We start from the raw sequence: 22,010 nt of genomic DNA on the forward strand, positions 1-22,010 counted from the left end.
TTATAAATATAAATTCAGAATTATAACTATATATTCGGATTTACATTTACATATTCAGGATTTATAACTATATATTCTGATTTACATTTGTATATCCAGAGTTATAACTGTATATTCGGATTTACATTTAAATATTCACAATTTACATTTATATATTCAGAGTCATAACTATAAATTCAGATTTACAGACAGGTCCGGAAATATTTGGACAATGACAGAGTTTTTGTGATTTTGCCTTTATACACCACCACAATGGATTTGAAATAAAACAATCATAAAAATATGGCATTTACCATTTAGGAATTACAGCCATTTTAAGCAAAGTACCTCCATACCTCTATACATACATACACACAGTACTGTGCAAAAGTCTTAGGCACATGCAAAGAAATGCTGTAGAGCAAAGATGCCTTCAAAAATAATGAAATTAAATGGTTCTACATTAAAAAAAAATACTATAAAGCGCAATAAACAGTAATAAATGAAACAAAGTCAGTATTTGGTGTGATGATCCTTCACTTTAAAAAAAAAACCCCAGTAATCTCAGGTACAATTTGTGCAGTTTTATAAGGAAATGAGCTGTAAGTGTTACTGAGCATCTTGCAGAACCAGCCACAGTTCTTCTGGAGACTTTGACTGTCACACTTGCTTCTTATTTTTGTAAACCGGTTCTTATGTTTTTTGTCTGAAAAGTGTCTCTTATGTAATATGCTGCTTTCTTTACTGAAATACAAACATTTTTTTTGTGCTGAAAAACTAATGTTTGGAAATCTAAAATATTTTTGTACTGAATCAATAATGTAGAAGTCTATAACAAAGTTTGTACTAAAAAAAAATAGGGTGCCTAAGACTTTTGCACAGTACAGTGTATATATATATATATAAATATATATATATATATATATATATATATATATATATATATATATATATATATATATATATATATATATTATATACGTGCATTACATTTCAGTCTCAGATGCCTCTATGTCTGTGTTCGAGTTAAAAACTTCACCAAGCCCAGGCAAGTGCAACATCTACAAGTAACTGATGTATGTTTTTCATTTATATGGCTCATGGGCCACATATTGGTTTAACTGCGGCTTTCTGACTATAGAGTGGGATCTCATCAGGGATCAACAGCAAAAAGCCCTAAACTTCTGTTCTCCAGGGTCAGCAGATAAAATCAGCACATTTGTGCATGATAAATTAAACAAACAGACTTGGTACAGATAAAAGGCACAAAATGCAAGTTTGTGGGATATACACACACACACACACACACACACACACACACACACAATTTTACTGTGTATAAAATAGTATTTTCTTGTCTGCGATCACTGCAGATGGATTTTTAAATCATTTATAAATCTGTGCCATTTGAATTTCATTTATTCCAAAACATAAAACATAGAAAGTTATAATACAAAAAACAAACAAAAAAAAAAAACACAAAAATCTCTCAACCTCAAAGGATTAAAACACTGCCCATCTCCTCTCGGTTTGTTTCCTCAGAAAGCTGACAATCCATGATTTGTCTTACACAGACCATCACATGGAGAGCAGTTCAAGACTGTAAATAAACACACCCCGTTGACTGGCGAACATATTTATGTCCACCTGGGGATTGGCAGGCCCTAGACATGCTAACCTGGCACAGAGCTGAGGTGAAGCTGACGCGCGCACACGCACACACACACACACACACACACACACACACACACACACACCCCTTTCATTAGTGGTTGGGCTTCAGTTATAGTTTTTCTGCACAGATCTGCAGCAGGAGCAGACATTCTGCCTTAAACACATCCAGAGGTTTCAAATATTCTTAAAACCCCACTGCATCTGTAGATGTGTAAATTTTTTGATCTACTGACATGACTGGGATTGGATGTGAGAAGACTGTGGGCAATATAGTGGCACTGTTGCCCTCTGTTGGCTAGAAAGTGTACTATATCAGTAACCTTGAAGTATAAATATAACTAGTGGATCCCAAAATTAAACCCAAGTCCTACTGATCTCTTCCTATGGATTTTACACATGTGCAGTAACTTCTTACCATTGAGCAGCCAGGAGATTGTGGGTTGTGGCCTGGCCTCCACTGAGCACTGCAGACTGATGTTCTGTCCCTCTGTTATAGCACAGCCTTTTAGAGCACTGCTGAACACTGGAGCCTTCCCTTCTAAACGTGGGCCTACACACACACACACACACACACACACACACACACACACACACACACACACACACACACACACACACACAGAGGTTGGCAGTGTTATCAAAGAAATCCAAAGCAGAACCATCAGAACCAGTAGGTGGCAGAATTGCTCTGATGCTTCTCAAAAATCCAAACGTGAGGAGAAAGCCACTGAAATAACTCAGAGTATGAGATATAACCTAGGCTCAGTGTGAGATATGAAAATAAAGCACATGAGCTAACTGAGGCATGCGGTCTGATTATAATAAAAGAAACCAGGCCTTTATATGGTCACACAGCTTTCATATAAAGCATATAGTGCACGCCTTTGACATTTCAGTTGACTTTCCAGCCCTTACATTAAGATCTCATCCAATTTCTTTCTCAGACAATTTCATCGCAATTATTGCTGAGCAAGCAGCCATGTCTGTCTCTCTGTTCCTCTCTCTATCCTTCTCCGAGAGACAGTCTAAAAGAGTTTACAGTCCAGTATACCAATCCAAAAACAATATACTTTCATATTTGAACTCCACCAAGGTTTAAACACATATGACCATATTTCTGGTTAGTTATGACCATTGCACTCTTCACCCTCCATCTCACAGCATTTAAAGTGAAATGTAATTATTCAATACAGCAACATTCATTCATTCATTCATCTAATCACTTTAACATGGTCAGGGTGGCAGTGGATCCAGAGCCTACCCTGGGAATACTGGACAGAAAAACACACACACACACCTAGGGGTACTTTAGAGTTCCCAATTTTCCTAACAGAATGTTTTTGGAAGGTGGAAGGAAACCCACATGGACACGAGAAGAACTGAGGAACTCAATTATACACTATCAGTCGGATATACACACTTACTCTTTACAGTAAGAGTCCAGCTGCAGGTAGCTTTCCCCTTGCTGTTTGTGGCGGTGCAGCTGTACTGTCCTGCGTCCGTTTTCTGCACATTTTCCACACACAGCAGATGCAGACTGTCCTCCTGCTGAGTGCTGATTCCTGCTCTGAGTCTGAGCACAGAACCATCTTTAACCCAGCTCACAGTGGGCACCGGACAACCAGACACTGAGAACACACACACACACACAAACTTGCCGATATAATAACCCGTGTGAAACAGATTTTTTGATAAAACCCGCACTACTGCAACATTGCAGTTCTTTTTTCCAAAGTAAAGGATTCAAAAACTAGCCAATAAAATTTATGTTTAATTTCAGTCAAATTGAATGGCCCACTCAGTTTTTATTAAAATTGGAACAACACTAAAAATGATTCTACTGTTATGGATCTGGTTTTATTTCCAAATTAAATATGTAAAATTAGTATTGAAAACAATACACTACAGAAGGTACATTTAGGCCATTTTGACCTTGGCATAATGAGGTAATGTGAAATGCTTGATCTGTTATTTGTACTCACTGTCTGAAGATTTTGAATCTTTAAAAATTGCTTTACAAAGTGATGGTCTGAATCATTGCTAGCTCGTGCTTAGTGAATGCAAACATTAGAGTTATTGGAATAGAAATCTATGAGTTGGCATGCTTACCTTGGCATTTGAATGTCACTTTAGTTCCTTGTGTGACCTCCTGGCTTTGAGGCTGTAAATCAAAGCTGGGTGGACTCCCCAGAGCTTCCACTCGACTCTCTCTAGTCATCCTGCTTGTCTCTCTGCTGGACTCCTTCACTGCAGGAACCACATTCCTCCCAGAAGATCTTATACTATCTGGATCTTTCTTCTGCACAACAGGCTCTGTCACCTTGGTGCTAGACTCAAAACTGCTTTTCTTGGCCTGTTGACTCCTAATGGTTATGGAGGTTGATGACCTCTGTTGACCTTCTGGTAGCCTCTCATCCTTTGATTCAATAGTGGTCTGTGAGGCTGATGTTACAGCGCTTTTCTGGACCTCTGGCCTGGTTGCTGGGCTGTCTTTGGCTGCTATGGCAGTAGTGGCTGCTGTGTGGGTATCTGTGATTGCACTATGTGTGGACGTGTTGGTGGATTTTTGATCAGTGATAAGGCCATTACTTTTATGCTCAGCTGCAGTAGTGGCAGCTGTCTTCGAGAGCGCATTACCTGAAGATTTGCTGCTGTTATAAAGATAAACAACAGTCCAATGTAAACCAACCTAACAGACAATATATTCACAATGCCTAAAGAATATGTACAGTAAATAACAAATATATTACAATATTTACACAAAATTTAAGAAGTTAAATATAACTATATATATATATATATATATATATATATATATACACATATATACATACGGTATACATATACAGTACAGTAACTATATATACACACACACACACACACACACACACACACACACACACAATATATATATATATATATATATATACACACACACACACACACACAAATATAGTACCAGTCAAAAGTAGCTACATTTAGCTTTGATGACAGCTTGGTACATGGCATTCTCTTATCAGATTCACGAGGTAGTCACCTGGAATAGTTTTAAATTCACAGGTGTGCCTTGTCAAGAGTTAATTTATGACACTTCTTGCCTTCTTAATGTGCTTTAGACCATCAGTTGTCTTGTGCAGAGGAAGAGTGTGTACAGAGTCAATAACCCTATTAGTGCTACTACAACTACTGTACAAATCCATATTATGGCAAGAAACACTCAGTTAAGTAAAGAGAAAAGATAGTCCATAATTACTTTAAGAAATGAAGTTCAATCAATCCGAAAAATCTCAAGAACTCTGAATGTATCCCCAAGTGCAGTCGCCAAAACGCTATGATGAAACTGGCTCTCAAGAGGACCGTCCCAGGAAAGGAAGACCAAGAGCTACCTCTGCTGCAGAGGATAAGTTTATTAGAATTATCAGCCTCAGAAATCGTCGATTTACAGCACCTCAGATTACAGCCCACATAAATGCTTCTCGGAGTTCAAGTGGCAGACATATTTCAACATCCACTGTTCAGAGGAGACTGCCTGAGTCAAGCCTTCATGGTTGAAATGCGGCAAAGAAATCATTACTTCGGAAGAACAACAAGCAGAAGAGACCTGCTTGGGCCAAGAAACACAAGGAATGGACATTAGATCAGTGGAAAACTGTCCTTTGAGTCCAAATTTGAGATTTTTGGTTCTAACTGTCGTGTCTTTGTTAGACGTAGAAAGGTGAACGGACGGTTCCTGAATGTGTGGTTCCCTCTGTGAAGCATGGAGGAGGAGGTGTGATGGTGTGGGGTGCTGTGCTGGTGACACTGTTGGTGACTTAGTCAAAATTGAGGGCACACTTAACCAGCATGGCTACCACAGCACTTTGCAGAGACATGCCATCCCATCTGGTTTGCACTTAGTGGGGCTATCATTTGTTTTCCAACAGGACAATGACCCCAGACACACCTCTAGGTTATGTAAGAGCTATTTGTCCAAGGAGGAGAGTGATGGAGTGCTGCATCAGGTGACCTGGCCTCCACAATCACCCGATCTAAACCCAACTGAGATGATTTGGGATGAGTTGGACCAGAGAGTGAAGGAAAAGCAGCCAACAAGTACTCAACACCTCTGGGAACTCCTTCATGATTGTTGGAAAGCCATTTCAGGTGACTACCTCTTGAGGCTAACTGAGAGAATGCCAAGAGTGTGCCAAGCTGTCATCAAAGCAAAAGGTGGCTACTTTGAAGAATCGAAAATATAAAACATATTGTGGGTTGTTTAACACATTTTTATTTACTACATAATTCCATACGTGTTCTTTCATAGTTTGGATGTCTTCAGTATTAATATACAATGATGAAAACAATAAAAATAAAGAAAAACCATTGAATAAGAAGGTGTGTCCAAACTTTTGACTGGTACTGTATAATGTATCAATACTATATAATAATATTTAGATAGATAAAATGAGAAGTTACTGTTGAAATGTACTCACATGTCCATGTCTATGTCTGAATCTGAATGAAATGAACAAAAAAATGCAGTACAAGAAACTGAAAATTAGGTAATGTAAAGTAATATCATAGTAAAAGACAACAAAAAAAAATCTCAGAAATGTGCAGCTTGGCTTGGTTTCTCACATTCAATCTGATATCACAATAGTTTCATACAGATGAAGGACAAGCTCATTTACAAAATGTATGTACCTTGAACAATGAGTTCTGTTGTAGCAGAGGCCTTGCCCGCACTGTTGGCCAGCAGGCAGGTGTATATCCCAGCATCCTCTGCATGTGCAAAGCGGATCTCCAGGAAGTGCAGCCCTGACCTTTCAAACATGTTGTAATGATCTGAACTCTGGAGCTCATCATCACCCTGCAACATCCCATACAGAGAGAGAAACCAAATATAATGTTTTTTTTTTCTCATTCTAAGGTTAGGAAAAGAGATTGAATTCTGTGCTTTTACCTTAAACCACTGGATCTGTGGTTGGGGACGTCCTGTAATCTTAACTGAGAACTTGCCAGTCTGTCCAATTTTCAGGTAGAGGCGGGAAGGTTTGGTTACAAACTTTGGAGGACTTTCACCCCAGATGCTGGGTCTGTTCTCCACTGCAGGGAGCCCTAAGCGACCCCTAGAGTGAAAACATGACATCACCACAGAAGCAAAATCATTAGTAATTTCCAAATAGACTGATTACCTGTTATAATGCAAATGTAGTAGTACATGCATCAGTATAAACAAGAGTTGCCTTGCAACCAGCATTACTAAGAGAGCAGCTGTTATAGAAAATAAATAAACATCTTCTGACCAATCAGATTTGCAGATACATCAGCACTGTGATATAAATATTCATAAAAGTTACACTCTGATATCACGAATGCTGACATGCTGTCCACCTCTGTGGCAACTGCCGCCTCTATGATCGGGACACATGGGTAGATTGTTGAGAGGTCTATTACTCCTATGCAACTTTGTCCTTTATATAAATAGATGGTGCCACACCTTATAGCATGCATGCAAAACTGGGCATGTCACTGTACAATTCATACAGCTAAATATGCAATATGCTACATTACCCTTTTCCTTTCACAGCATGTTGCCATAGAAGATTGAAAATTCTTATAACAAAAGTAATAAGTTGATTTTCTCATGCAAGGAAAACAGACTGCCAAAAAATATGAACTTTCAGTCTCTATTCACATGCACAATACTGTTCAAATGGAGTACAAGTGCAAACCACACATGCTTACAGAAAACTGAATCCTTACCCTGGTTTACTGGCAGAGGGAAGGCTGTATTTCTTGACTGCATTGTCTGTGTGATGGATGAAAAATATCAGTTGCATAGAAAACAGAAATGCGCGCACGCACACACACACACACACGTGCCTCAGCAGTGAGGTGGCCTCTTTCTCTCGTTACTGTCTCTCCCAACTTGACCTCAAGTACATTGTTTGTGCTACCAGTAACACAAGCCATGCATCACCCCATATGCTTCCCGTGGCGTTCAGTACATCTAAAGGGCTTCAGTGTTTATGGTTTATAAATGAATACAGATGTTGTTCAGAGGCCATGCTTGTGTTTACACTGATACAGGATATAAACTGGTGTGCCATGCGTCTATTTCATGCCTAATGTAAAGTCAGTATGAAGAGCATTAGGCTGGCGGAAGCACAGACACAGCTGCTGGAGTATTTGTGCTGGAATGTGACTGTGCATACAGGAGGATGTGGAGGAACAAGAAGATCTCAGTGGAAGAACAAGAATGCTCCAAGTCCTCAAGCGGGATAGGCAGAAATGTTGGTTTTGCAAATATGCCACTTCCTTTCGACAATTTTCTTCTGTAATTATGGTTCACTGGCTAATTTGTAATCAATGACAGAGATGAGAGATACCGGTATTGGATACCACCTGCACACAGGGGTTGGAATTTAGAATCCAAATATCTGAATATTTGTGTTCATTGGAGTATGCAAATATGGTGGGTCAGTTAAGGCAAAGTCTGTAGTAGCCATAACCTCTAAGTAAAAGAGGTATGAGATGTCCTGTTGCTTATTATTTTTTTTTGGTATATAGTGCAGAGTCATGTAGAATAGTAAGAGGTTAGTGAAGGATAATATGTTCTGTCATCAGGCCTTGCTTTAGTCAAAATAAAATGAATAAAGCTTGGGACTCTGGCCAACACTGTTTCGCCTGACTTAGTGTGGAAATTCATTAGCCTGACTGTTCTTGGAAAACACTCAGGGATTCCTTGATGGTATGAACGCTATTCATACAAAAAAAAAGTTCACATACATCAACTCACCAAAGCAGCACCGGGGCCTAATCTTTTTCTTGTAGTTAGTAAACAGACTAAACGATTTTAGTTTTTAGTGCTGTTAAAAAAAACTGTAGTAAATGAAGTGAAAATCCCTTCTTTTTCTTTTCTTGATGTAGTAACCTCCCCCTAACAGGGTTTTCGCTCGACCTGTTGAACTAGCATGAGTATTTGATGGAGACTACAATGCACTGGATAAGGGTGTCTGTTAAAAACTGTACATGTAAATGTGAATGTAACAATGTAGGGTGGCTTCATTAGTATTTGACTAGGCTGAGTAACCTAATGCCATGAGATAGCTACTGGCTACTGTAATTCTAATGAGCATCAGAACTCTATTTGTACACTATCAAATTAAGACCATAATGTACCTTCCACAATGATGTCTACAGTGATCTGTCGAGTTCCTGCATCGTTTATAGCCTCACAGGTGTAAGGTCCTGCATCGTCTTTCTGGACTCCTTCAACCACCAGACTAAAGGTGCCACGTGCACTCTGTTCCATGGAGTATCGGCCACCAGCGATCACAACTTTCCCATTCCTGAACCAACACACCTGCGGTTCTGGAGAACCACGCACCTTTAGAAACACAGAAAAAGAGTCAATACCCATACACAAACACACACTCACAAACACACACAGCCCCAAGCAAAAACATAATAGAAGATGTGCAAGTAGGGTTTGATGTTTTTTTGAAAGTGCAAAACTAAACAATGGATATTATCAAAGAATCATTTACTGTAACTTAAAAAAAGTTCCCATCCAAGACTTATTACAGTTCAGCCACAGGAAGTTGTTGGGTGTGTGAACAGCCTGCATCTGAGGGCCATAATTAAAACAGTGCAGCTGGAAAGACAGCACTACAACAAACATAATCAGCTCCCAGCCCACACAGTCCCAGGGCACAGAACACAGGCTCAGTTCCACTCCGATAGTGATGATAAGAGCAGCCTTCATCATTAACCACCAAGTTACTGATTATCAACACCAGCACACTCACTGAGGGAGAGTTCCCCGTCCCCGCTTCCTGCTCAGTTTCCTGATTCCTGCTCGTGCTGATGCTAGTGAGACACTCTGTCCTCCAAATACTTTCCCATCAGCACAGTCTCTAATTACTTTCCTTCTTTTCACCATTGTGTATCCTTTTACAATCTCCTAACATGCCAGTAATTCTCAACAATTCCAATAAAAATCTTCTGGCTTCCCAAGAATCTTCTGCACGTGACCCAAACCCTTTGTTGTCTTCCCGGTCAATCACTAAAACAAACACTAGAAAAAGTGGCCAGTACTTATTCTGTTGCCTGGGACAATTATAAGTCTTTATCATGTCTTTGAGAAAATTCCTTAAGTATTTTAGCGACTCATTCACATTAGTATCAGGCCACTTCCCTAATCTCACTCCTGCATGTCTCTGAACTCTATCAAGCATTACAAATCAGTTGGCCACAGCTAATAAGACACATTATGAACAATCGCTTTCTCAGTCTATCTACTTATGGCATGCCAAAGTCTCATCTCATGGCAGCCCTGAATATTGCACCAATATTCAATTTCTGAAAGTGTACCATGAATAGCATGCGAGCAGAAACTGCTTTACTCACTTTGGAAACCAATACACACTCACAGCACAGGCTCACTTCCAACAAGTGACTGAAGACAGAGAGAAGTATAAAGCTGACTCCAGCTGCTACAAATTTCGGATCGAAAATACAAATTAATATGGCTCGACAGCTTGTAGACAACAGAATGATACCAGATGGCCTTCAAAATCCCACAAAAAAAGCTTAAAACAAAAGGGAAAAAAAAACATTGTTACATAAAGTGAAACTTTCTGTTTTCCTACCCACACAACAGCACGTAAAAATGTCCTCTTTTGAACTGACTCACCCATTGCCTCACTGAGACAGGCCCAGGTTCTCCTTAGATTTGCCCAAAAATAGCAATATTAGGGCTGAGCTCTTTATTAAACCATAGTGGCAGTGGTATTTCCTCAGTGTGCTCGCTTTACGGCTCTCCTCTTTCTCTCTCTGGACCCAGCTCAGACTAAGACCTTGAGTCAGAGACTGTGGTCAAACGCTGTACCTCAAGAATCCTGCAGCACTCAGAACCAGCAACACTCAGAAAAAAAACATAGGCTTGTTTACATAAAGACCTTGCTTTCTTCCCATTTTTCTTTCACAACCAGACAGAAGCAATGCTATGGACTGAAGGCACAAAACTATTGTTGTCAAAGGAGAGGAGGCTGCAAGTGCAGAAGCAACGCACCAGGAGATACAAAGAAACACACAGACACACCCGTACAACTGCTGAGATTTATCTGAATGTACAATTTAAAGCTAAAGAAAATGTCTTTTTGTTTTAAAATGAGATTTTAACTGATGATTTAAACTGATCCCTTAATCAAATTTACGACAAATGTACTGTATGTATATGAACAATAAAAACAGAGTTCCACCAAAGTCACATTCTTTCTGGATTTTTTTTTTTTTTTTAAATGAGTGTGAACAATTACACTCAAATACATTTGATATTTGAGTTTTCGTCTTACTAACTTCATTAGAGGGAAAAAAGAGAAAGGCTGGTGAGGGAATGGCTGTTTATAGCAGTTACATAATAAATGATAAAAGGAATCAACTTGTTTTGCAGATGGTACACATAATTGGCATAAGAGAAACAAACCATTTTGGAACATGCTGTTATAGGAATATAATCAAGTTCTGGGGTGGCAACAGTACTCTGCTTCACATCAGGACACAATATAACATTCTTTTATGGATTATTTTCCTATAACAGCAAGCCCCATTGTGTTTTATTCCTTATATATAATTAGAGATTATTCAGACAATCCACTTCAGAAATGTTTCAGATGTTTCTGAGATAAATCAGAATGAGCTCACGCTTAGGCATGTGACTTTTTTTTTTTTTTTTTTTTTGAAGTTGCATTTTGTACAAATACATTTTGTATAAACCTTTCTTTTTACTGCACTTCACTACTTTACTTACTTCATTTGAACACTTCACTTCAGTTTTGATGTTCACAATAAATACACCATAAATACATTGATGAACAAACATCTGTTAAACACCTTCTATAAAGCTTTTCTCATTCTGTTCATAAAAGGGTTGTGATGTCATATTGTTGTTTAACTCATTGAGCAGAACCTGATGTTATTGTTTTTGTTATCACAGTTTCTTGGTATTTTCATTTTCTTGGCATTGCTCTCACTGGCAAAGCCTCAAAAAAAGCCTGGAAAAGACAAAATGCTGCCTGCTGATCCTAAGACAGAGGTCTTCTGCTGGAAGACTATGTTTGAAAATAAAATTTAGGGAGAATTTTTTTATCCATCATGTGCTAAGTGGAATTAATTAATAGCATCTGTGGCTGCCAAGCACTTGAATGGTAAAAAACATCTGTCCTATCCTTGGGAGATTGTGTGTCCATTGTCTCATAAGAAGGAGACTCTTAGTATGTCAGCTGTCATGCAACAAGATGACAAGAACTAATTAGTGGGTGGCAACAAACTGGGCTAAATAAATAAAACTAATTCATACCCAATTCTACTACAAGTGACTGGAGAGGAGAGGAGAAGAGAGGAGAGGAGAAAGAAATCCCTCACATATGCTTCCAATAAGCTCCCATCCTGTCAGGTTTTTTCTTTTTCAAACAGCATACCTTGTTGTATTTCGTACAGCAACACGTCTCCATATAGTCTCCACACTAGAGCTGCACATATTATATAACCTGTTACTGCCTTTAGCTGACCCAGAACAAGCAAATAAGAAGAGTAGAGGGAAGGAGAGGACATGTCGGGACAGGAGGACAAATGAAGTGAAAAGTTCCCATATCTCCTCACTTATTCAGACAGAAGAACACCCTGATATTGGAATAATGGCCTCACTTAATAATGGGTCTCAAAGCCTATGTGGTCTATTCGGACCTGTCTATCAGAAGGAGTTGCACAGGGGACAGCTAGTCTAATCCTATTTACTCAGCCTATTTCATAGTACACTCACATAACCAATTTCAAACACTCCTTCCTCACAAACACACTGTCAAAATACTAAGAAACCTGCTAGTGCTGGGCCCATTTTAGGCTGGATAATACACTACATGCCCAAAAGTTTGTGGACACCTGACCATCACTCCAATAGCTGGGTCTTTTCCAAACTGTTGCCACAAAGTTGGAAGCACACAATTACACAGAATGTCTCTGTATGCTGTAGCATTACAATTTTACCTTCACTGGAACTAAGAGGCCCAAACATGTTCCAGCATGACAATGCCCCTGTGCACAAACCGAGGTCCATGAAAACATGGTTTGCCAAAGTTGGTGTGGAGGAACTCGAGTGGCCTGCACAGAGCCCTGAGCTCAACCCTACTGAACACCTGTGGGATGAACTGGAATGCTGACTGCACTCCAGGCCGTCTCACCTGACATCAGTGCCTGACCTCACTAATACTCTTGTGGTTGAATGGGCACAAATCCCCACAGCCATGTTCCAAAGTCTAGATGAAAGCCTTCCTAGGAGAGTGGCGGTTATTACAACAGCAAAGGTGGACTAAATCTGAAATGGGTTGCAATTGAGCAAATGATTTGCAAACTTTTGGCCATATAGTGTACTTACGTAAGATCAAGAAATGCTGATTCGGCAACTGTCCACCTGACTGATTAGTCTTCATGCTCAATAAATTACTTGTTCTCCCAAAAGTAATTCCCTAATATTATGGGCCTTGATTATAATTGGCCTCAATGGGCATGTGTCATTAAAGGAGCATTAAAAAAAAAAGAGAATTAAAATTCATTCACACTTACTCACTCAATTTCAGTAAGCACTGTATCCTGTTCAGGGTTGTGGTGGAACCAGAGCCTATCCCATAAACACTGGGGAATAGTGTGGGAACAGAGGAGGGGAATACACCCAGGATGGAACATCCATTTGCACATACAAATTCACATACTCATTCACAACTTGGGGTAATCCACCTACTGGTATATTTTTGGGATTTGGGAGGAAACCGGAGAACCTGGAGGAAACCCACATGGACACGGGGAGAATGTGCATAGAAACTCCACATGGACAGTGAACTGAGATCCAGGAGAGACTCTTGGGCCACCAAAAATAATTGGTGTTTGGTAAATGACCCAGATAATATGGCCACTGTAGTCAAATGCTGGCCACTTTGATTAAAAAAAAAAAAAAAAAAAAAAACCTATGTGAAGAGTATCTAAATTCAACTCCAGCATGTTCTCTTTAAGGCAAAGCCTGCCAAAGAAATACTACTGTAACATTTTGCAGTTGAGACACTACGCTACACCACATTCTTGTGGAAAGTTGTGAATTTTAGAGCTACACTTTCTCATAACTGGATGTCTTATCCGTAATGTGTAAAGTCTTAAAGCAGTTCTTGAATTTAAGTAACATGAGATTCTGTTGCTATCAGACGCTTTCTTTTCCTTTTTCACTCCCTGTTTGGTTCAGTCATTTTATAACAGAACACAGAATAGGATGATAAACATGAGATTTTTACACTGGTCACAATGAGTTGCAGTATGTTATGAAGGATTGGCAGCTGTGAGGAATTTACCAACATTTCCTCTGAGTAACCAATCTTTCCTATTTTAGGAAATACATGGTATCCTTGAGTCATTCTTTTTCACTTTCTTAATCTTTCTACCTTGCCTCTCAGGAACTCACAGATGTTGGAGTAGACACTGAGAGCAAGTGTATCTGTATGCATTTGCGTCTTGACTGATGTTGCCAGAGAGTACTAGATCACAGTCTAACATGTTCTCCAACACCATTTGCTCCTGCGAGAACTGTGGAACTTCTCTGCACTCTCCTCTATAAATCAGACATAAAAAGTGTTGTGTGTGTGTGAGTGAGAGAGAGCGAGAAAGCGAGAGATTTTAGTTGCATTTCATGGTAAACCTCTTCAGATGCTCCTTTGGGTGAACTGCCACGGAACTGACAAACCAAACAAACTCTTTCTTCCTCCACCAAATCCTTTTGGTGCTACCTGATTAGATTTTAAAGGTAGTTTAAAGTTTGTAATACTACATTATAAAAAAATGACTGATTTATTCAGAACATTCCTGTTGAGGAATTCCACATCAAATCTGTTGTAAAAGTTAGAATAAAACCCTGGCCTCAAAAGAGAGACATCTGGCTTCCCTCTGATCATCAAAGCAAACAGGCTAAATGGATGACTTGGGCTGTGAAACATTTGAAGAAGAGAAAAATAAAAACAGGAGGACAGCAGGAAAGCAAGAGTCACAAGACTAAAGTATTTTAATCTCTATCAGGACTTATCCTCAGACCTGTCTTTCAGAAGGAGTAGCACAGATGATGTCTAATGTTTACCAGGCCTACATTAAATTACACTTTCACACACTCCTTGGCTACAAATGCTCTCAAGACACTAGTAAGTTGCTGTCAAAATGACAGCACATCAGAAATCTGCTAGCACTGGATCCAGACTTTAGTCTGCAGTGAGGTTCAGACATTTTGCTGGATAATACTGATGTAAGACCGAGCAATGCTGCTTCAGCAACTGTCAAGCTGACTGATTACACAGAAACTCCTGCCAGTGAGTGGTACAGTGGGGTGTTTTCTCAGTTCATCTGCAAAACTGCACAACAGCAGGAGCTGAGGAACTTTTCAAAAAAGAAGCCTCTGGATTCTTCAGTGTTGTTTTTGGTTGGATTTACAGCCTGAGACTGCCTGCTGGGAGTAGCCCTAGACACAGCTCACTTTCTAAACCTGAAAATGATATTGGATTTGTCCGAACTACTGATGGGGCAAAACAGAAGACTAGGCCTGAAAACAGTCTGTCTGCTTAATGTCCTCTCCAACTTTCCATCCACCAGACAACAGTTATGAATTGCTCTTCTGCAGCTGTACTGTTTATGGTAGGTTTTTTGTATGGAAAGCTAACATTTATAACAGAAGAGACAGCACTGAGGTACAGAGCCTTGACAAACACACTCACTATTGACTATTGTGCCGAGTAAGGTTTAAGCCGCTATAAAACAACATGAATACTTTCTTTTAAAAACAACAGTATGCCCCATGGTCAGTGTAAATCAAATGCTTTAATAACAAGAAAATTGTTAGGTAAATTTAAGAGATCTGAAGTCAGCGTGCATGGAATCTCCCAGTTTGTAAAGTCTAATGTACACCGAGTATGTTGGGCCAAGCTGCTGTGATCTATAAAGAATACTGAGAACATGTGATCATTTCAAAGCATAAGGTTCAAATTTCTTTTTAATTAGTTATAAAAACAGGATATTGTCAAATTATATTCATCAAACACGATTTCATAATTTGTCACTAATAAAACAAAAAAGCTTTGTTCATACCTAGGAGACTCTACTAACTCATTCAATGTCAATTAGTATTTGCGCAAAGACATTAACGTTTAGTACAATTTTTGGAACATCCATGTTTTAATCATTTATTCATTCATTCATCTTCATTAACCACCTTATGCTGGTCAGGATGGCAGTGGGTCCAGAGCTTATCCCAGGAACACTGGACAGGAGACAGGAATACACTCTAGTCCCAGGACACAAGTCAGAGGGCAACAGGCACACACATTCATACACTCATTCATACACAGCGGTAATTTAATGTAGCCACTCTACATTCCAGCATGTCATTTAGAGGTGGGAGAAAACCGAACGAGCTGGAGAAAACCCACACGGACACAGGGAGAAAGTGCAGACTCCACACAGACAGTAACCCGAGCTCTGGATTTCCCCAGGGTCCCTGGAGCTGTGAGGCGATAGCACCACCCATTGCTCCACTGTACCACCTAACACATATTTTACTAGTTGAATAAAATGTATATGGTACAAAAATGTATAAAAATGTAGCAAATGTGTGTAAACAAGACATTTAGATAGAATCCAAATTCATATGACTTCCTCAACATATAAAACCAATACCAACTTTCTTTAATGCAAGAAGTCCTTGAATAAAGAATAAAAAATGAAGCAGACTCCTGTATTAGTTCTTGAGGACTGAAATAAAAAAGATAAATTGCCTTCTACTTCACAGGTGCATGGCCCTGTACTAACAATCTCCTTCAAATAGAAAATAAAAAGCTGAGAACTTCAAGTGAAAGCAGAGCCAAGTACACATTTCTATCAGGACCTTTCCTTTTCATCTTGGATCTTTTCTATCTGTTCCCTAAGGAAAGAGCTCCTGCTGTTAGTAGCTGAAAGACCAGTAGTGCCTGCTTTCCACTTCTGTGCCATCTCAGGCTTATAGAAAAGCCAAATGATGAGCAGCTGTTGCACTCTTATATAAATGACTCGAGTGTGAGAGCGCTTAGGTGTAAATCAACAAAATAAGCAGTATTATATTATCATAATGGTGTAGCAGGTTGGATAAACTATAGATACAATTTGCTCGAGCTATTTCAGATGACTGGATATTCAGTGTAAGAAATATACATATCCAGAAGTGCAAACATTGATAACAAGAACATCCTAGGAAGCAGAGAGAAATTTACCACAAAAAAAAATAGTGTATCTCACTAGATAAGACTAATGCTAATGCTCAATACTAACATCATAAATGATAAATGCAGTCCTGCTGGCATGTGATTTTGGAGAGACTATAGGAGAGACTATAATTATTTATTTATATTTTTCCCAGATGTGCACCAAGTGACAGTCAGAAAACCGCAAGGCCAAACTTTGTGTCACCAGTACTAAGTGAATTAGCTTTTGGTCTGGTTTCATCTAGTTTGGTCTAATTGTTGCTTTATCTGAGAAAATAGAAACGTTTTTAGGTGCATTGTCATAGCAAGGGGTCAAAAAGCTACTTGATAATGAGTAGATGTTGGCACCTCAGCATATCCATCAGCAATAGCATTAACAACCTGCTCTCTCACAAAGAATCTGATGAGTGAGTCTTGTTTTATTAAGGTAGGAAGAAAACTATAACCACTAACTCTGGCTCTTGTCTCAGCCTTACAACTTTTCACATGACATAATTTGTGCAAATTTCTCCAAATATGCCACAATAAGGACAGAGTGTCTTATTCAAGAATCTGTAAAATGCAGATGAGGGGAAAGAAGAAATCAGACACTTCTGTTTTTGTTATTTAATATGCTTCCAGTGCATATATCCATCTTAAATTCACACACACAACATCTTTTGACATTGCTAAGTGGACTGTATGCATTCATAAACAAAGACACACTTTTTTCTTGTCTTCTGTTCTTTGTTTTTTCTTGTTTCTGATGGGCTCACAATTTCAAAATTCTCCATAAATTTTTAATGGGATTCAAGTCATAAGATTAACCAAGCTATGCAAGGCTTTCTTGAGTTATTTTGGCTGTATGTTTGGGGTCACTGAAGTGGATTTAAGTAAATTAAATACCAAAAACAAAAGTGTTAAAACAATTGCATTACACCATAGCACTGACTAGTCAGATTAATTGTTGATTAGTTTTCTGTAACGTGTTGCTATTTAACAGAATAAAGTGTATAATCATTGATATGTTGATCCTTTCTGTAAGGATACGTTTATTTAACAGTTACAGAGCGATTCTTCTGGAATGACTGTCAGTGCTTTGTAACACTCCATAAGTTTTCTGCCACTGGAGAGTGTCCAGGATAGGAGACGTTGTGCTTTGCGGTTTGTGGTTTTTTTTTTTTTTTTCCGGTTTGACAAGTTGTGTTTTCTTCTGCCTTATTAACTTCAAGAGACGGGGGGGGGGGGGGGGGGGGGGGGGGGGGGGGGGTTTATAGCTGTTAACATAACTGATAACAGGAACTAGCTTAACTTGCGAATGTTGCACAACATTAAAGTAACTATAAACAGTTCAATGTATGACTTCTCATTTATTAATATATTTTTAAAAATGTAATCGTTGGCAAATTCCTGTGGTATAAGAGAAATAAAACATGATAGGACATGCTGTTATAGGAAAATAAGTGAACAACAAAGTGGTGTGATGCTTTAATGAAAAGTACTTAATGTTCATAAAGATTATTAACAATAGGTGGAATATTTGCATCACATGTGCTGCTATAAAAACAAAACTTTTCAGCAGTGCTTTATGAATCTGTGATTGATTCCCTCCAGACTGCTCTTTGTGCTGGAAGTTTCAACATTAAGTTTTGCCAGTGTCTCCTGCAGTGTGAGCTCACGGTGTCTGTCTCTAAGGCTTTCTCTCTGGATGCTTTCTGACAAAACGTCTGAGAAGTGAAGACAAGTGAAGTCCAGGTCCCTCCTCCTTCACTCTCAGCTCCCACTGAGTCTCTCTCTCTCTCCCTCCCTCCCTCCCTCTCGACTGTACACACAGGCAGCTTCTGCAGAGGCTTTTATTATTTCAATATCCTCTGTGTTTATCCACACAGTGTGAGAGGGAGACAGCAAAGAATTGTCCCAAATTCACCTCGTCCTGCACCTCTATTCAACCAACTTTCTGAATATAATAAACTGAAGATTTTACAAAAAAAAAAAAAAAAGTAAAAAAGAGAACGATAATTTTATATCAACTTGACCATTATAGTGAAAGTTGAGGGTTGAAATGGAGAAATATTTCACATTATCAGCTACATTCTTTAATTCATGTGGATTCATGATGATATTCCCTGATATATACCAATCAGCCATAAGACTAAAACCACCTGCCTAATATTGTGTAGGTCCCCTTTGCGCCACCAAAACAGCTCTGACCTATCAAGGCATGGACTCCACAAGACCTCGTTGTGGTATCTGGCACCAAGATGTTAGCAGCAGATCCTTTAAGTCCTGTAAGTTTCGAGGTGGGGCCTCCATGGATCAGACTTGTTTGTCCAGCACATCCCACAGATGCTCGATCGGATTGAGATCTGGGGAATTTGGAGGGCAGGTCAACACTTGAACTCTTTGTCATGTTCCTCAAACCATTCCTGAAAAAACTTTGCAGTGTGGCAGGGAGCATTATCCTGCTGAAAGAGGCCACTGTCGTTAGGGCATACCATTGCCATGAGGGGTGTACTTGGTCTGCAACAATGTTTAGGTAGGTGGTGCATGTCAAAGTAACATCCGCATGAATGCCAGGACCCAAGGTTTCCCAGCAGTACATTGCCCAGAATATCACACTGCCTCCTCCGGCTTGCCTTCTTCCCATAGTGCATCCTGATGCCATCTCTTCCCCAGGTCAGTGACCCACACGCACCTGGCTGTCCACATGATGTAAAAGAAAACATGATTCATCAGACCAGGCCACCTTCTTCCATCGCACCATGGTCCAGCTCTGATGCTCAAGTGCCCATTGTAGGTGCTTTCGGCAGTGGACAGAGGTCAGCATGGGCACTCTGACTGGTCTGCCACTACACAGCAATGCACTGTGTACTGACACCTTTCTGTCATAGCCAGCATTAACTTTTTCAGCAATGTTATTCACTTCACCTCTCAGTGGTTTAAATGTTATGGCTGATCGGTATGTGTGTGTGTGTATGTATATATATATATATGATGAGAGACCATCCAAATAGCTATATCTGTATTTCAGAAATCAGTATATCAGATAGTCAGTAGGAAATAAAAATATATAAATACACCGTGGACACTTCTGTAAAATGTCTGTGAAATTTAAGAAAAGGCTGTTGCTACATTTCGAAAGAGTATGTTTTAGGGTCCTGATTCTTGTATTAGAACTGCTGTCAGTTTGTTATAATGGCTGTGTAAGCTATAAGCCACATACTGCAGATAGATAGATAGATAGATAGATACATAGATACATAGATACATAGATACATAGATCAATATACAGACAATCAGACAGACACAAAGATACATAGATAGATCATAGAAAGTATCTTTCATCTTCCTATACTCTTTACTAATCTAATGCTAACTTCTGATATCCAACTCTAAGAGGAGTTATTTGGCATTGCAGGAATAGTGGGCACACAACACACACAAGGAAAAGCTAACTAGCTGTGACTTACAAAATTATAAAACTAACCTGAAAGCTAGTGTCTGTATGAACTGTGTGTACTAGGTTTGTCTCTTTCAAATGATACTTGTTTTTTTTTTAACTCAGATTTGATTTCATATCTAGTTTGAGAAGTATCTGGCATTTGATGACATTTGATGACAGTTATGACATTTTCTTATTAGTAATGCAATAAAACAGACATTGGTAGACTCATATTTCTGGATCCTATTGAAGGAAGACTTAATAATAATAATTTTCTTATTATTGACACCTTTCATAAAGTTTAGAGCAGCTGTGAGGCAACTTTACTTACTCTTTTGCACTTGTAGCTGAGCAAAGCCAAATGAACATGAGGATTACTGAATGATAATTAATAATGCTAGAATTCTGAAGTGTATGGCTAAGTGGAGTTGTACCTTGCCCTCAAGTCGAGCTGTGCCTCCTTGAGAGACACGGGCATTGCGGGGAGGAAGGGTAAATGTTGGAGCTTCATTATTGAGAGAGGACTTCCCCAAAGTCAGCCTGGTCTTTGACATGGGAGAACTCGTCACCAACTGCACATCTCCCATATTTCTGTGAGAAAAGAAAAATAATAGAGTTACATCATGGATCTACTGGAGTGTACAGGTGTAAAAGTACATGCAGTAAATGCAGTTAAAGGACACACATTCACACACCTATTCACACCTAGGGGCAATTTTGTGTAGCCAGTTCACCCATATGAACACAAGAACATGCAAAAGTCCGCACATACAATTAACCGAGCTCAGGATTGAATCAGGACCCGCCGCACCACCATTCCACCCAGAGCACAAGATATTTTTATGTAATGTTGGTCTAACGTTTCTGTGTGTTCTCGCACATGTAGTGTGTATTAAACCTTATTGCCAACATGTTTTCTTGTGTACTTCCCTTTTCCTTTTATTACTAAAGAAGAACCTACTTTCAAGTTTATAGTTTAATCCCACTAACTTTCCTACTTTGGATTCCACTTGACTTTATAATTACATAAAAAAAACTACAAATAGTTAAGGTCAGTGTTAGATTCTGAGCGCTGCTGCTTAATGCACTGCTTTCATGGTGAAAGGGTGAAGTTGGCTACAAATGAGCACATTTGTTTGGTTCTGCAGCCTGTAAAAACAGATAAGTTAAAACATCATATTTAGCTTGTCTCAGAATTTTCAGGCTGCGACTACGCAAAAGCTTATTTTTAAATTTTGGAAACAACCAACATTCCATACAAGTGACACATTAACCTAAAGGCCCCAATGTACCTTTCTCTACTAATCGAGTTTGTGATTTTATTCCGTCTACCTTTTGCTCAAGATATAGGTCTTTCTAAACATGGCCCATGACCACGTTATCAGTATATCCACTGAACCAATGAACACATTGACAGATGACTGCAATCTTACATAGACTGTTCACATGACCATGTTAAACATTCTTATTCACATAAATGTAGTTCACTACCATATATGTACATTTTCAGAGGAGCCATGTGAGTCCTAATCCAATATATTACACACATGTATGACCCTCCTTGAACTTTCTTTAGGGAGTAATCAGCTTGCTAACCATGTAGAGATTCCATTAAGGAGTCAAATTTAAAAAAG

The 22,010-nt window shown here is 39.1% G+C and overlaps 1 protein-coding gene across 4 annotated transcripts in view; it reads right to left on the reverse strand.

Moving 5' to 3' along the window:
* The window catches only part of mylka (myosin, light chain kinase a), a 57,801-nt gene that overhangs the window by 27,015 nt on the left and 8,776 nt on the right, over positions 1 to 22,010 (reverse strand). For 3 of the 4 annotated variants that reach the window (XR_008301858.1, XM_026911743.3, XM_026911731.3), the window contains exons 2-10: positions 20,811 to 20,967; positions 8,818 to 9,025; positions 7,399 to 7,444; positions 6,596 to 6,761; positions 6,337 to 6,502; positions 6,126 to 6,147; positions 3,763 to 4,304; positions 3,078 to 3,281; positions 2,069 to 2,203 (exon numbers count right to left, since the gene is read on the reverse strand). Coding sequence is in view for 3 of the 4 variants with exons in the window: in XM_026911743.3 (XP_026767544.3) it covers positions 2,069 to 2,203; positions 3,078 to 3,281; positions 3,763 to 4,304; positions 6,126 to 6,147; positions 6,337 to 6,502; positions 6,596 to 6,761; positions 7,399 to 7,444; positions 8,818 to 9,025; positions 20,811 to 20,963 (1,642 nt within the window). In the remaining variant the exon portion in view is untranslated. The remainder of the gene's footprint in view (positions 1 to 2,068; positions 2,204 to 3,077; positions 3,282 to 3,762; positions 4,305 to 6,125; positions 6,148 to 6,336; positions 6,503 to 6,595; positions 6,762 to 7,398; positions 7,445 to 8,817; positions 9,026 to 20,810; positions 20,968 to 22,010) is intronic. The other variant, XM_026911738.3, reaches the window with a different exon arrangement.

Source organism: Pangasianodon hypophthalmus, chromosome 5 (assembly GCF_027358585.1).
Source record: "Pangasianodon hypophthalmus isolate fPanHyp1 chromosome 5, fPanHyp1.pri, whole genome shotgun sequence".
NCBI lineage: Eukaryota > Metazoa > Chordata > Actinopteri > Siluriformes > Pangasiidae > Pangasianodon > Pangasianodon hypophthalmus.